At 44.1% G+C, this 16414-nt stretch overlaps 2 protein-coding genes across 4 annotated transcripts in view; one reads left to right on the top strand and one right to left on the bottom strand.

Annotated features, from left to right (window-relative positions):
* The window catches only part of LOC140394049 (eukaryotic translation initiation factor 3 subunit B), a 49305-nt gene extending 46177 nt beyond the window's left edge, over positions 1 to 3128 (bottom strand). The window contains exon 1 of the mRNA XM_072480845.1: positions 2951 to 3128. Coding sequence (XP_072336946.1) covers positions 2951 to 3068 — 118 coding nt within the window. The 5' untranslated portion in view covers positions 3069 to 3128. The remainder of the gene's footprint in view (positions 1 to 2950) is intronic.
* Positions 3129 to 3469: 341 nt separating this feature from the next.
* brat1 (BRCA1-associated ATM activator 1) overlaps positions 3470 to 16414 on the top strand; it is a 59351-nt gene continuing 46406 nt past the window's right edge. The window contains exons 1-6 of one of the 3 annotated variants that reach the window (XM_072480847.1): positions 3470 to 3639; positions 4520 to 4580; positions 6272 to 6421; positions 8508 to 8662; positions 14062 to 14209; positions 15746 to 16157. In XM_072480847.1, coding sequence (XP_072336948.1) covers positions 6295 to 6421; positions 8508 to 8662; positions 14062 to 14209; positions 15746 to 16157 — 842 coding nt within the window. In that variant the 5' untranslated portion in view covers positions 3470 to 3639; positions 4520 to 4580; positions 6272 to 6294. Of the gene's footprint in view, positions 3640 to 3734; positions 4581 to 6271; positions 6422 to 7125; positions 7251 to 8507; positions 8663 to 14061; positions 14210 to 15745; positions 16158 to 16414 lie in introns of those variants that run through there. The other 2 variants (XM_072480846.1, XM_072480848.1) reach the window with 2 other exon arrangements.

The following is a 16414-nucleotide window of genomic DNA, read 5'->3' on the forward strand; positions in this document are numbered from 1 at the left end:
GATAGTGTAGATGGGCTTTATAGTGGTTTCACAGGTCGGCGCAACATCAAGGGGCAAAGGGCTTGTACTGCGCTGTAATGTTCTATTACCGAAACGAGAGTCAGTATCTGAATCATCACCATCACCCGGTTGCCACCAGTCTGCAAGAGTTGTCGCGGTGCCAGAGGGGCTTGTTTGTCGTGAGACATAGGGGCGGTGGGAGTGGAGGGCAAGTGTTCAGGGAAATTTACATTAGAGGTTATTCATTAAGAATAAATGCTAGAAGGGTGCTAGCTATGAAGAAAGGTTGAGTAGATTAGGATTGTTTTTGTTGGAAAGACGGAGGTTGAGGGGGGACCTGATTGAGGTCTACAAAATTATGAGAGGTATGGACAGGGTGGATAGCAACAAGCTTTTTCCAAGAGTGGGGGTGTCAATTACAAGGGGTCACGATTTCAAGGCGAGGGGGAAAGTTTATGGGAGATGTGCGCGGAAAGTTTTTTTACATAGAGGGTGGTGGGTGCCTGGAATGCTTTTCCAGTGGAGGTGGTAGAGGCAGACATGATAGCATCATTTAAGATGCACCTAGACAGATATATGAACGGGTGGGGAACAGAGGGAAGTAGATCCTTGGAAAATAGGCGACAGGTTTAGATAAAGGATCTGGATCGGCGCAGGATGGGAGGGCCGAAGGGCCTGTTCCTGTGCTGTAATTTTCTTTGTTCTTAGGCTTGAAGCACAGTTTAGGATTAACCAGGCCAGCAAGGAAACAGACCGCTTGATTCAACAGAGGGTGAGCAGCTGGAGACAGAGAGGCGAGCATTATTCTTAAGTTGAGTACGAACAGAACAGTATGGATCCTCATAATATTCATTTGGAGACTATCTAGATTCACCTTTGAATTGACACTTGGCAAGCCATCTGACAATACAGATGTGGGCATGGAGTCGAGTACTGAATGTTCCCAGCATGCAGTAATGTCAGCATGAGGAAATATGTTAATGAGGCAGAATTTTTTAAAGGGCCAAAAGTGGGGACACACCAAAACTATTGCTGCAGATGTGCTTGCTACACCGGACAGGAGCCATGGAATGAAGCTACGGCTATAGCTATGGAGGTCAACCAAATAACAGAAGCAGCAGACGAGAGCAAACTTGTAAACCACAGAAAGATAAAGGAAACAAGGAGGGAATAACACACAAGTTGCAAAGATAGCACTCATAACTTTTACCAGGGGAGTCTCAGAGGCATAGGCTGTCAGATTGAATCGGAAACAAAGTGATTAAAGGGATACGAATAGAGGGTGGGAATACATTCCATCCTGAGCACCATATGCTTGATGACAGGAGTTGCTAGATTTCCTTTGGACACCACAAAAGAACGTGTCATGTGTTGTCACACAAATATGTGCATTTATGTAAAAAGCAAAATACTGAAAGCTCTAGAAATCTGAAATAAAAGACTTACATTTGTAAGCATTTTTAATGATCACCAGATATATCAAAGCGCCTCACAACCAATGAAATTAAAGTCACCATTATAACACAAGAAACACGGCAGCCAACTTGCGTGCAGCAAACTCGCACAAACAGCAATGTAATAACAAGCAGTTAATATGTAATGTTATGATATTGATTGAGGGATAAATATTGGCCAGGACAACGGGGGATAACACCCCTACTCTTCTTTGAAAGAGTGTCAAGGATCTTTTGCACCCACCCGTGTAGGCAGATGGGACCTCAATTTAAAGTCAGAGGGCATTTGCAATAATGGTACTCCCTCAATACTGCACTTGTGTCAACTTGACTTTTGTCCACTGGAATTGGATTGGAACCCAGGATCTTGTGGCTCAAAGGGCAAGGGTGCTACAAACTGCCACAGCTGATTTCATCAGATGTTCTGAAGAAAAGTCAATCTGAAATGTTAACTTTACTTCTCTTTCCACAGATGCTACCTGACCATCTGAATAATTCCAGCATTTTCATTCATTGTCCCATAGCATAGTCATCAGCTGTATGGACCACAACAACAAATATTCACCTCCTAATGTTTCTGGTCAGGTCATTCATCCTCTTGAACACTTAGTTAGTTCTATATGAAGTACCTGTATTATTACCTAAAACATGAATACACTTTTCATGTTGCATGATCAAAGACTTACTATAGATTTCAAGTTTTATTTGATTTTCTACTGTTACATCTCAAATAAGACAAGTCACCTTACAATTCACGAGAAAAATCACACTAAAACCAAATCAACATTTTCTTCTATCTCACTGAAGATGTGCATTCATCTCAGTTTAAATGGATCAGATATACCATTGCTCCACCCCCAAAACAGGTTGCAAAATCTCACATATTTAAAGTGATTTTTAAAGAAAAATTGTACCTTTGCAATTCTGTATGCCACATTCATGCAATGACAACGGTGTGTAGTGCTTTCACTGCATTCAAATTGTAATTTGTTTCTCCAGGATATACACTTGTAATAGGACAAGTCAGCTGGAGGTTGGTGATTTGAAATGAATTGAATCATATTTACAACAAAACTGGTAAAGAAAATCTCGCCTTCCCTGGTTTAAATGGGGGAAAAATCTATATAATTGTCACCCTGATTAAATCATGTATCAGACAGCATTAACTTACATTGCCCTGTGCATGTTATTCTAAAAATATTAAACAGCTTTTCTTGCTCTAGCATAAAATATCTAATCTATAGTAATAATAATTGTCACTCTGCATGAACGGTGTGGCCCAGATCAATAAGTCCAATCTCAGGCCGGCTTGCCTGCCTGTCTTGTCTGCTGTACCCGGCTCCCTGAAGCCGGCTCCGGGCCCAGGCTAGGCCGCAGGCTCCAATCACTCCCAAACGCACATGGACTCAGTCTCTGAACTGCTGCCGCCGGTTGCTTCCCCCTGCCCCGCCAACAGAATACAACTCGACCCCATCGTTTTATTCTCTTCCCTTTACCTTCATCCGAGATGTCGTCCACGAAATCTTCAGGGTCGCTGAAGCCTTCCTCCGGTTCCTCCAACTCTGCCACCTCATCCTCAGCCTCCCGGGCCTCGTCGTCGCTCGTCTCCTTCATTCTCCTCTCGCTCGGCGGCAGGAAAAAGAAAGAGCGAGCGAGCCGGGCGCGTGCGTCTCCAGGGGAGGGCGTGCGCGGGCCCCGGGGCGGAAGGGAGAGGGGAAGGGGGAAGGGGGAGGGGGGCGTGCGCGTGTCCGGGAGAGGGGGGCGTGGCCGAGAGGGGGCGTGGCCGGGAGGGCGCGCGTGGCCGGGGGGCGTGCGCGCGAACCTGGGAACCACTGCGCGCGAACTTGGGGATCTCTGCGCGCCTCCGAACGGGCTGAGGGGGCGGGAGGAGGGACAGCGCGCGCGCGCGCGAGTCGCAGACCCAGCTGGCTGGCCTCTTCCAAATCATCCAGAGGGGTGATTCGTTCGCTTCAAGCCAGGATTTAGAGTGAAATGATGACTGTGAAACTGTTACCCCTTCCAGAGATAGATGGTTATGCTCTCGTATTGCATGAGCTGATTTCTGACAGAATATTGATGCGATTGTTGAGGGTTTGTGTGGGGCATTCCACCACTCCCCCTTTGGGTCAGCTTTAGTGCAGTCGGGCCGACCCCCAGCCCCGGGTTGTCGAGTGAGGCAGACGTGGTAGGTTGTGCTCTGTTACTGTTTTCGTTCACACGCTCTCCACTGCAGACATTGTTAACCAAACGTTATTTTTAAAAAAAATAAAACCTCTTGTCATTTTATGGCAGCAGCAGCAGTTGTTGTGGTGGAGCGGGAGGCTGGAGTTTACTCGTCCTCCAGCTCTGACAGTGGGGCTGGGCACCTCAGGACAGTGTCTGCCGTTTTACTTTGCAATGTGTTTTATTAACATGGACTGATCCAGGTTGTACAGTACAGAAACAGACTGTTGGGCCCTGCCGGCCTGTGTGTTTATGCTCCGCACCAGCTCCCCTCCCTCCTTTACCCCAACGCCACCAGTATATTTTTCTGTAATCTATTTAATTTCTTCCTCCTTAACCAACTTGCCTTTAAATCCATCCATGCCAATCGCCTCAAGTATTCTTTGAATGGAGTTCTCCTATTCTACCCACTCTCCCTATTAGATTTAATAGTGACTCATAGAATTTACAGTGCAGAAGGAGGCCATTTGGCTCACCGTGTCTGCACCGGCCCTTGGAAAGAGCACCCTACTTAAACCCACACCTCCACCCTACCCTTGTAACCCCACCTAACCTTGTGGGACACTCGGCAATGTATCATGGCTAATCCACCTAACCTGTGCATCTTTGTGGGAGGAAACCGGAGCACCCGGAGGAAACCCATCAGACACGGGGAGGACCTGCAGACTCTGCACAGACAGTGACCCAAACCAGCAATCAAACCTGGGATCCTGGCGCTGTGAAGCAACAGTGCTAACCACTGTGCTACCATGCCGACTACCTTAGATGTATGACAGCCCCTTGAAACTTTGCTTTTGATAACTTATCAACCTGAAATGTTAACTCTGTTTCTCCCTCCACAGATATCACCAGAGCTTCTGCATATTTTGCATATTTTCCATGATCTACTTGTCAAAGGAAAAGGTGGTAATTTTCTCTTCCAGTGGGACAGATACATTAGCCTTCAATTAGATCTTATTATCCATAACTGATTTTCTTAGTTCCTATTTTGTATTTTACAGAATAGTAATTGCATATTTGTCTTATAGAGTCTGCCTTTTCAATGTTCAATTTAAAAGTGTAACAAAAACATTTTTGCACACATGGAACAAAGATATTCTGAAACCATGGACTTTTCTGTGTCTATACATCAAGGCTAAATTTGTTGTCGAGATGGTCCATTACAAAACCACTGTTCCACCTCTAAAATATTGGCAACTTGGATTCCCACCTCACCCCACAGGAATCTTATTCACTGCCTTCATCTGGCCCTGTGGATATTAATGCAATTTATCTTCAATTTCTTTGCAGTCTCATTCCTCCATCCTATCTGAGGTCTTCTGCAGAAATATGCTGGGGTCTGCACCCACTATTCCCCTGACTGGGCTACCACTATGTCCACCTGTTTCTGGCCCTTGTTATCTCCCAAATCTATCTCTCCAAATCTCCTTTTTACTTCTCATTGCTTAGCTGTTCAACTTGGAAAGTATGTGTCCACGCTAAGGACATTTTCTTAATGCCTGCAGTTGCATTGACAACTGTTTTCATTGTGACTGTGCTTTTATATGTACACATTTTTAAAGCTCTGAAATTTAAAAGAAGGACGTAACTTTTCTACTGGAAATTCTAAAGAATGCATGCGTTTCTCCCAATTAATTGGCAGTACCAACCTTGATCTCCCCTGAAACAAATTGTCCATAAATGGTTTATATTTGGCTGCAGGTACATTTGATTCTTGAATGTTCTCTACCAATAGCCCTCACCATTTCACCTATTTTAGTTGCACAATTGAACAATGAATGAATGTTATGATAAAACAGAAAATTATATAGATACTCAGAAGGTCTGGCAGCATATGTGAAAAGAGAAGTGGAGTTAACAGTGTTTTAGGTCAGTGACCTTTTGTCATCAACCTGACATGTTAAATCAATTTCTGTCTCCACAGTTGTTGCCAGATCTGACGAGTATTTCCAGCTCTTTCTGTTTTTATATCAAATGTCCAGCATCCACAGTATTTTGCCCTTTTAGCGCCAGGGTCCCAAATTCGATTCCCGGCTTGGGTCACTGTGCGGAGTCTGCACACTCTCGCTGTGTCTGCATGGGTTTCTTCCGGGTGCTCCGGTTTCCTCCCACACTTCCCGAAAGACATGCTTGTTCGATTAATTGGATATTCTGAAGTGTACCCGAACAGGCGCCGGGGTGTGGCGACTAGGGGATTTTCACAGTAACCTCATTGCAGTGTTAATGTAAGCCTACTTGAGACAATAATACAGATTATAAAGCTTATTAATGAATACAAGTTTTAATTAAAATGATACTTGTTGAGTGTCTGGAATATTTACTTTGAATTGTGGCAAAATTGATGCAAAGAAATCACCATAATTATAAAAAAAGTAAATAATTTACAATACTAAAGATGGAAATGTCGATTAAACAGTCTTTAAATGTGAGCTTTTTAGAAAATGCAACTACTACTGTATTCTGCAGCGTGATATGCTCAACAGGTACTAGCTAATAATTGAGGCGTATTTAAAGCTGTTAGCAATATTCTAGGGTAGGCATATTGGAAGACTATAAAAAAGCACGAGGATTTACATTTTGTTTTCATTCCCCAGATAATTTCTCGTATAGTTGGAGAATGGAAAGCGAGTATGTGGAGCTTTTGCCCCGTGTTTGTGCAGTATTAGGAGACAGTGGGCAGTCAGTTGTTGATGATACCTGTCTGGAGAAGCTGCTTGATTGTTTCCAAGCAATAACAAAAAACGGTAACTGTAATCAGTTTTTTAAAAACACAATTAACTCGACCAACATTGAGTTTGAAAGTAACCTGATTTGTATAATTTTAATACAATTTCTTTCTACATATCAAGGTAAATTAGCACTGGAAATGGTGCAGTTGTACTTTTTAAATAATTGGCATCCATTCTGCTGCAGCAATATTTCTACTCTACCAACGTATCCAAGTCCCCACAACAGCCAACCTATGGATTTCCCAAATGAGGATTCCAAATTATGCTAGACATGCACCTATGAGGAATTGAGTTGGTATTGCAAATGAATGCGAGTTCTGATCATATTGAGTGAAAGGTGGGTGGCACAGTGGTTAGCACTGCTGCCTCACAGCGTTAAGGACCCGGGTTCGATCCCGGCCCCCGGTCAATGTCTGTGTGGCGTTTTCACATTCTCCCCATGTCTACGTGGATCTAACCCCCACAAACCCAAAGATGTGCAGGATAGGTAGATTGGCCATGCTAAATTGCCCCTTAATTGGGAGGGGAAAAAATTGGATACTCCTAAATTTTAAAAAAAATTATTGAGTGAAAGGTGGTTCTTAGGATCTGTTTGGCCCATACACCTTCAAGTAACATATGATTCTGAATTGAAATCGAGACATTATTTCCACAGACAAAAATGCTCATCGATCTCTTTGGACTTCTGTTAAGGTGGATCTGTTTGATTTATAGTTCGATCTGGCATTCTCATTTATTTGCCTGGCTGCCCTACTTTTGGTTTTCTCGGGAATATCCTTGGCATAATAAATTGGGCCACTGCTAGACGGATGGCAGACTCCCCTGTTGGCACAACTGATATAAGGTAGAGTCGCTAACTCATAAGACTACATCTTGAGTTTGAACCTCGGCCTGAGCTGATTCAGTGGATCACAGCAAGAATAGTGCTAAAATTGGTCTCAGTTATATGGGTAGGAATGAGGAAAACCAGACGGATTTGGACTCCTGATCATTATCCAACAGTTCCTGGTGGAATCTGCAATTATTGATGTGTGTGCACAGAATTGTGGGTGGCACAGTGGTTAGCAACTTATAGCGGCAGGGATACGGGTTCAGTTCCGACCTTGGGTGACTGTCTGTGTGGAGTTAGCATTCTCCCTGTATCAGTGTGGGTTTCCTCTGGGTACTTCAGTTTCCTCGCATAGTCCAAAGATCATAGAATCCCTAGAGTGCAGAAGGAGTCCATTCAGCTCACCAAGTCTGCACCGACCCGCCAAAAGAGCACGCTGCCTAGTCCCACTCCCTATCCCCATAACCCCACCTAACATTCACATCTCTGGACACTTAAGGGGCAATTTAGCATGGCCAATCCACTTAATCTGCACATCTTTGAACTGTGGGAGGAAATCGGAACATCCGGGGAAACCCACACAGACACCGGGAGAAAGTGCCAACTCCACACAGACAGTCACCCAAGGCCGGAATTGAACTCGGTCCCTGGCAACGTGAGGCAGCAGTGCTAACCACTGGCTACCATGCTGCCCAGGTTAGGTGCAGGTTAAGTGGATTGCCCATGCTAAATTTCCCCTTAGTGTCTAACTGTTAGGTGGGGTTACGGGGATAGGGTGGGCGAGTGGGCCGAGGAAGGGTACTCTTTTGGAGTGTCGGTGCAGACTCGATGGGCCAAATGGCATCCTGCACCGTAGGGATTCTATGAATTGGTCTTGGCTAAGAAGTCCCAGTGATTAAAATACAGAAACATTGAAATGAAAAATCGCTTATTGTCACAAGTAGGCTTCAAATGAAGTTACTGTGAAAAGCCCCTAGTCGCCACATTCCGGCGCCTGTTCGGAGAGGCTGGTACGGGAATTGAACTGTGCTGCTGGCCTGCCTTGGTCTGCTTGCAAAGCCAGTGATTTAGCCCTGTGCTAAACATATAGGCACAAACTATAGCAATAATACCAGACATTAAATCTGAACCGTGCTGCTGGCCTGCCTTGGTCTGCTTGCAACGCCAGTGATTTAGCCCTGTGCTAAACATATAGGCACAAACTATAGCAATAATATCAGACATTAAATCTATGTAAGATTTTATTGACTTTTCTTTCTGGACTCCCCTCAGAAACTGAATTGTATATTCTTCAGAGGATTCCATGCCTGACACATATAATTGTAAATATACCCAAGCAGAGGGACCTTAACCCGAGCACCCTCTCCTTCATTATGAGGCTGACTGGACTCTTTGCAGCTTCAGAAAACTATTTCCATGAGTTGGAGGTAAGTAATTAGAAAACAATTAATTAGTTTTTAAGTTATTTTATTTGATGCTGAATTGCTTGCTTGTGATCATTAATTATGACTGCTAAATTAGGGCAATGTTCCCATAATTAAAATGTTATGGCCAGAAAAAACATCTTTCTGTACAAAGGGAAAGAAACACCAAAAAATGGTTAAAATTCAAAACGAAAATGCTGACGATACAGACCAAATTTCTCTAAACTTGAAAAGAGATTTGCACCCCAAAATATTATTCTGTTTAGCAAAGGGTGCATATCTTGAAAAATTAATTTTTCTTTTCATATGCTGCCAGACCCACTGCGTAGTTCCAACTTTTTCTGTTTTTATTCTTTGATTTGCTGGACATCTTGAAATGTAATGAACACTCATATTCTATGTATGAGTAGCAATCCCGAGCCGTGAGCTCATCCAGAACTCAGTTGCCAATTGCCTAACTTACACCAAGTCCTGTTCACCGCTCTTCCCTGTACTCGCTGACCAACATTGGATCCCAGTTTGGCTCCCAGTTAGGCAACACCCCGGACAAAATTCTCCGGAAACTGCGCGATGTCCGCCGACTGGCGCCCAAAATGGCGCAAATCAGACGGGCATCGCGCCGCCCCAAAGGTGCGGAATGCTCCGCATCTTTGGGGGCCGAGCCCCAACCTTAAGGGGCTAGGTCGGCGCCGGACGAATTTCCGCCCCGCCAGCTGGCGGAAAAGGCCTTTGGTGCCCCGCCAGCTGGCGCGGAAATGACATCTCCGGGTGGCGCATGCGCGGGAGCGCGGCGGCTGCTGACGGCATTCCCGCGCATGCGCAGTGGAGGGAGTCTCTTCTGCCTCCGCCATGGTGGAGACCGTGGCGGAGGCGGAAGGGAAAGAGTGCCCCCACGGCACAGCCCCGCCCGCGGATCGGTGGGCCCCGATCGCGGGCCAGGCCACCGTGGGGGCACCCCCCGGGGCCAGATCGCCCCGCGCCCGCCCGCGCCGCCTTGTCCCGCCGGTAAGGTAGGTGGTTTAATTTACGTCGGCGGGACAGGCATTTTAGCGGCGGGACTTCGGCCCATCCAGGCTGGAGAATCGCGCGGGGGGGGCCGCCAACCGGCGCGACGCGATTCCCGCCCCCGCCGAATATCCGGTGCCGGAGACTTCGGCAACTGGCGGGGGCGGGATTCACGCCAGCCCCCGGCGATTCTCCGACCCGGCGGGGGGTCGGAGAATCTCGCCCCTGGTTTTTAAAAATTTCCATCTTTATTTTCAAATCCCTCCATGGCCTTGTCCCTTTCTTGTCTCTGTAATTTCCTGGAACCCTTGGAGATAGCTGAGTTTTTTTTCAATTCTGGTCTCTTGCCCAAATCCGATTTTTAATTGCTCCACCTTTGAAGGCCATGTTTGCAGCTGCCAAGACCCTAAAACCTGGCTATCCTTCCCTAAACCCCTCTGCCTCACTACTTTTTTTTCCTCCTTTTAAGGCACTTTTTAAAAACATACTTTTATAATTAAGCTTTTGGTCATCTGCGCTGGTATCTCCTCATGTGGTACAGTGTAAAACTTTGTTTCATAATGCTCCTGTGAAGTGTCTCGGGACCTTTTACGTTAACAGCACTATATAAATACAAGATATTGTAAGCTGGCACAACAGATTGATAATTCAACATGCCATGAACCAAACATTATTGCATCAATAACTTGTATGTTCTTTTTAATTTGACTAAAGCCACAAGTTATAGTAGTTTCCAATATGAGACATAGGAGCAGAATTAGGCCACTTGGCCCATCGAGTCTGCTCCGCCATTCAATCTTGGCTGATACGTTTCTCATCTCCATTCTAAATAATAATCTGTTTTTTATTGTCACAAGTATACTTACATTAACACTGCAATGAAGTTACTGTGAAAAGCCCCTAGCTGCCATATTCCAGCGCCTGTTCGGGTACACAGAGGGAGAATTCAGAATTCTCAGCTGATACAGGAATTGAACCCGCGCTGCTGGCCTTGTTCTACATTACAAACCAGCTGTCTAGCCCACTGAGCTAAAGCAGCCCACCTTCTCCCCATTACCCTGATCCTCCTATTAATCAAAAACCTATCTATCACTGTCTTAAAGATGCTAAAAGTTCCACAGATTCACCACCCTCTGGCTGTAAAAATTCCTCCCCATCTCAGTTTTAAAGGATCGTCCCTTCGGTCTCAGGCTGTGCCCTCGGGTTCTAGTTTTTCCTACTAGTAGAAACATTCTTTCCATGACCACCCTATCTAGGCCTTTCAGTATCCTGTAAGTTTCAATAAGATCCCCCCCTCATCCTTCTAAACTCCAACGAGTACAGACCCAGAATCCTCAAATACTATGACAAGTTCTTCATTCCAGGGACCATTCTTGTGAACCACTTCTGGACCCTTTCCAAGGCCAGCACATCCGTCCTTAGATATGTGGCCCAAAACTGCTCACAATACTCCAAATGGGGTCTGACCAGAGCCTTATACAGCCTTAGAAGTACATTTGTGCTCTTTTATTGTAGCCCTCTCAACATGAATGCGAACATTGCATTTGCCTTCCTAACCACCGACTGAATGTGCATGTTAACCTGAAGAGAATCGTGAACTTGAATTCCTAAGTCCTTTTGTGTTCTGATTTCTTAAGTCTTTTCACATTTAGAAAATAGCCTATGCTTCCATCGTTCCTACCAAAATGCATAACCTCACACTTTTCCACACTGTATGCCATCTGCCACTTCTTTGCCCACTCTCCTAGTCTGTCCAAGTCCTTCTGCAGCTCCTCTGCTTCCTCAATACAACCTTTCCCTCTGCGTATCTTTGTATCATCTGCAAACTTAGCAACAGTGCCTTCAGTTCCTTCTTCCAGATCGTTAATGTATATTGTGAAAATTTGTGGTCCCAATTTGTGTCCCTGAGGCACACCACTAGTCACTGGTTGCCATCCTGAAAAAGACCCCTTTATCCCACTCGATGTCTTCTGCCAGTCAGCCAATCCTCTATCCATACCAGTATCATACCATTAACACCATAAGCTCTTAACCCTTGTCAAAGGCCTTCTGGAAATCTAAATAGATCACATCCACTGGTTCTCCTTTGTCTCACTTCCTTTTTACCTCCTTAAAGAGGTAAAGAATTCTAACAGATTTGTCAGACATGACCTTCCTTTGACAAAGCCGTGTTGTCTTAGTCCTATTTTATCGTGCACTTCCAAGTACTCCGCAATCTCATCTTTAATAATGGACTCTAAAATCTTACCAATGACTGAAGTCAGGCTAACCGGTCTATAATTTCTCATCTTCTGCCTCCCTCCCTTCGTAAACAGGGTTTTTACATTAGTCATTGTCTAGTCCTCTGGAACCCTCCCTGCCTCCAGTCATGCCTGAAAGGTCACCACCAATGCCTCCACAATTTCCTCAGCTACCGCCTTTAGAACCCTTGGGTATAGTCCGTCCGGTCCAGGTGGTTTATCCACCTCCAGACGTTTCAATTTCCCCAGCATCTTCTCCTTAGTGGTGGCCACTACGCTCACCTCTGCCCCCTGATTATCCTGAAGTTCTGGTATCCCACTGGTGTCTTCCACCGTGACGACTGATGCAAAGTAACTGCTCACATCCTCTGCTATTTCTTTGTTTCTTATTACTACTTCTGCAGCCTCATTTTCCAGTGGTCCAATGTCTATTCTTGCCACACTCTTACCTTTTATATATTGAAAAAAACTCTTGCTATCTTCTTTTATATTACTAGCTAGGTTATACTCATATTTCACCTTCTCTTCCCTTATTGCTTTTTTAGTTGACCTCTGCTCGCTTTTAAAGGCTTCCCAATCCTCTGGCTTCCCATTAATCCTCACTACCTTGTATGCTTTTTCTTTTGCATTTATGCTGCCCTTGACTTCCCTCGTCAGCCATGGATGCCTCGTCCTCCCCTTAGCATGTTTCCTCCTCCTTGGGGTGAATTCCTGTTGTGCCACCCGAATAACCCCTGCCATTGCCGTTCCACTGTCTTCTCTGTTGGGCTCTCCTTCCAATCAACTCTGGCCAGCTCCTCCCTCATGTCTTTGTAATTAACCGTTATTCAATTGTAATGCTGTTACATCTGATTCCAGCTTCTCCCTCTCAAACCGCAGGGTACATTCTATCATATTGTGGTCACTGCTCCCTAAGGGTTCCTTCAACCTTTAGTTCCCTCATCAAGTCTGCCTCATTACACATCACCAAATCCAGAATTGCCTGTTCCCTAGTGGGCTCTGTCACAAGTTGCTCCAAAACGCCATCTCTTCGACATTCTACAAATTCCTTTTCTTGGGATCCACTGTCAACCTGATTTTCCCAGTCCATCTGCATATTGAAGTCCCCCATGATCATGGTAATATAGCCTTTCTTATATGCCTTTTCTATCTCCTGATTTTTTTCCTGCCCCACATCTTGACTACTACTAGCGGGCCTGTTCATAACTCCCATCAGGGTCTTTTTTCCTTTGCAGTTCCTAAAGTAGAACCTCCTTTGTCCTCTGTTCACTTGATGTTCTGTTGTTTTGTATTAACATAAAATTAAAGGACGTCATGCTGAATGGTGTTCTCCTGTCATGACTCGTACTATGTTACTACATAACTACAAGTTATGAGTTATTTAGTCAGTTCCATAAGATTTTTTAAAAATTCATTTATGGGATGTGGTTGTTATTGGCATTTACTGCCCATCCCTAATTGCCCATGAGAAGGCGGTGATGAGCTCTCTTCAATAACTGCTGCAGTCCATGAGGTACACCCACAGTGCTGTTAGGGAGGGAGTTCCAGGATTTTGACCAGCGGCAATGAAGGAATGGTGATATATCTCCACGTCAGGATGGTGAGTGACTTGGGGGAACTTCCAAGTGGTGGTGTCCTTGTCCTTTTAGATAGCAGTGGCCCTGGATTTGGTAAGTGCTGTCCAAGGAGCCTTGGTGAGTTCCTGCAGTGCATCTTGTCGATGCTGCCACAGTGTGTCAGTTGTGGAGGGAATGGATGTTTGTGGATAGGGTGGGCTATCAAATGGGCTGCTTTGTCTTGGATGGTGTCCAGCTTCCTGAGTGTTGTTGGAGCTGCACTCATCCAGGCGAGTGGAGAATATTCAATCACACTCCTGACTTGTACCTTGTAGATGGTGGATAGGCTTTGAAGAGTCAGGAGATTAGTTACTCGCCGCAGCAGCCACAGTATTTATATGACTATTTCAGTTCAATTTCTGGTGAATGTTGACAGAGCATCCGATTATAATTCTCTTGGTGGTGATTTTTATTTTTTTAATTTGCGGAAGAAATATTCGAGCTGTCGGGGAGCGGGAATTGGTCAATTAAGTAATTCATTTTTGATTGTAGTTTATTCATCAAAAGTGTTGCTACAATTTCAATGCCCTTGTTATTCCAGAATGATGGGATTCTGAGCAGTCTGTTTGGGAGTCCAGCAAGCCTTGGGTCAGAAACATGGGAGGAAGCAACTGTAAGATGCGGATGGCTTTTAGGGATCCAAAATATGCTGCAGCATGAAGCTGTGATTCAATTTCTCTGTAAATATGGTAATCACTTAAACTCTCTCCAATCTTTTTTGTAGGCAAATGTGCTTTCTGCTAAAATATGCACACAATTTCTGTTGTAAATATCTATTGAGACCACTGAAACAATTCAGGTGGATGCATAGCGGATAAAACTTAACAGGAAGATATGTGGTATTAATTCCTTGTGCTCTCTCATTTTATATCTGTACAGATTGAGGAGGTTGTTTGTCTCTGCCTATTTCTGCTCACTTTCTGTGCTTGTCACTTAGATTGTAAACTATGACCTATTTTGTCTTGTATCACAGATTTATAATAGCTGTCTCTGAATTTTCACAAAAGCTAATTATTTGTGCTATTGCCAACATCTTTTATAAAGTTTGGATCAGGCCGATGTCATGTCATCTCGCCGGAACGGCTTCAAAAATAGTTCTATAGAACCGGATTTGCTGGTTCTACTGAATTTGGCCCATTTTAAATTGTGGAATTGATTTCGCATAGAGTCCTAGAGGTTTAACAGCATGAAAACAGGCCCTTTGGCCCAACCTGTCAATGCCGCCCGGTTTTTACCACTAAGCTAATCGCAATTGCCTGCATTTAGCCCATATTTCTCTATACCCATATTTCCCATTTAACAGTCTAAATGTTTTTTAAAAGACAAAATTGTACCCACCTCCACTACTGCCTCTGACAGTTCGTTCCAGACACTCACCACCCTCTGTGTGGAAAAAATGCCCCTCTGACCCTTTTGTATCTCTCCCCTCTCACCTTAAACCTATGCCCTCTAGTCTTCGACTCTCCTACCTTTGGAAAAAGGTGTTGACAATCTACCTTATCTATGCCATTCATTATTTTATGGACATCTATAAGAATCTGCTGAGGGGGTGAACTTAATAATAATAATAATCGCTTATTATCACAAGTAGGCTTTTCACAGTAACTTCATTGATGCCTATTTGTGACAATAAGCGATTATTATTAAGATCACCCCTAAGCAGATTAACAAAACTTGGGCACGCACAGTAATGTGAAACCGCCATAATTCAAACTTTATGTCCGGCTGTGGGATTTTCCTTGAAAGTTGGAGAATGTCCATTTAGGATGGCAATGAGAAATTGTATTCCTCCCAGTATACAACACACTTGGCTATTTACAACCAGAAAACACAGTGCCTTCATTACTTTGAGTTACTGGGTAAAACCACTGACTCCGGTTGTTCTTAGGGCCTGCCAGGGCCGCAAAGTTTACGTCGGGTGCTTTCTAGTTTCCAAATTTGGGGATGTCACTAGTAGCTTTATGATTAGGCAAATAGATCACTGAATTTGCTGACCCATTCCATTTACATTAAGAGTTTTCAATACCAGTGAGATGCAACTTATGTACTTTTTTTTAACCATTTATATCCTTTATATCAGTAATTCTTCTGTTTTACATGAAGAATGAACCAAGTATCGAAGGGTAGCATTCTGTTTGAACTTCTACTTTATCAGAAAACTTGCTATATTATCCTGTTTCTAATTTCAACAAAGAATTACATTTACTTTCTCGTTTTGCCAACAGATTGTATTGATGAGATTATCCGGCTTCAGAAGGACCCGAGCATATTTGTGGCCTCGACGGCTAGTCAACTTTTAGCAAATATTTTGTCTTTCTCTTTACAATGTTCTGAACTTGCTTCTTTGGGAAATGGCAGCAAAGTCCAGTTAAATGACACAGTTGCCGCTTTGCATTCTGTGAATTGGTCAGATTGCGTCTATGCCATTACTGGGCACATTGAGGATTTCCTGAAGTCTGGTGTCACTTCTAACATCCAGCAAGCCCTGAAACTACTATCCAAGGTTTCTGGAACCAACTATCCAGTTGCCATCGTATCATTGTGGCCTAAGATAGAAGGAAGTATAAAGTTACTTTTAAAGGGTGACCTGACTGGAATTGGTCAACCCTTAACAAAGCTTTTCTTGAATGTATCCAGGTAAGCGTAGCAGCAAAAATAAATCTGGTGAAGCTGTGATGAGCAGAAATTTGCTTTATTTTCTACCAGATCTAACAATAGTTTGTATTTTATATACTGCCTTTAATATAATAAAATGTCCAATACATTTCAGAGGAGGGTTATAAATCAAAACTTGACACAGCCACATGAAATATTAGGGCAGATGAGCAAAATCATGGTCAAAGAGGTAGGTTTTAAGGAGCATCTTAAAGGTGGAGAGAGAGGTAAAGAGGCAT

This window comes from Scyliorhinus torazame, chromosome 17 (genome assembly GCF_047496885.1).
Source record: "Scyliorhinus torazame isolate Kashiwa2021f chromosome 17, sScyTor2.1, whole genome shotgun sequence".
NCBI classification, from domain to species: domain Eukaryota; kingdom Metazoa; phylum Chordata; class Chondrichthyes; order Carcharhiniformes; family Scyliorhinidae; genus Scyliorhinus; species Scyliorhinus torazame.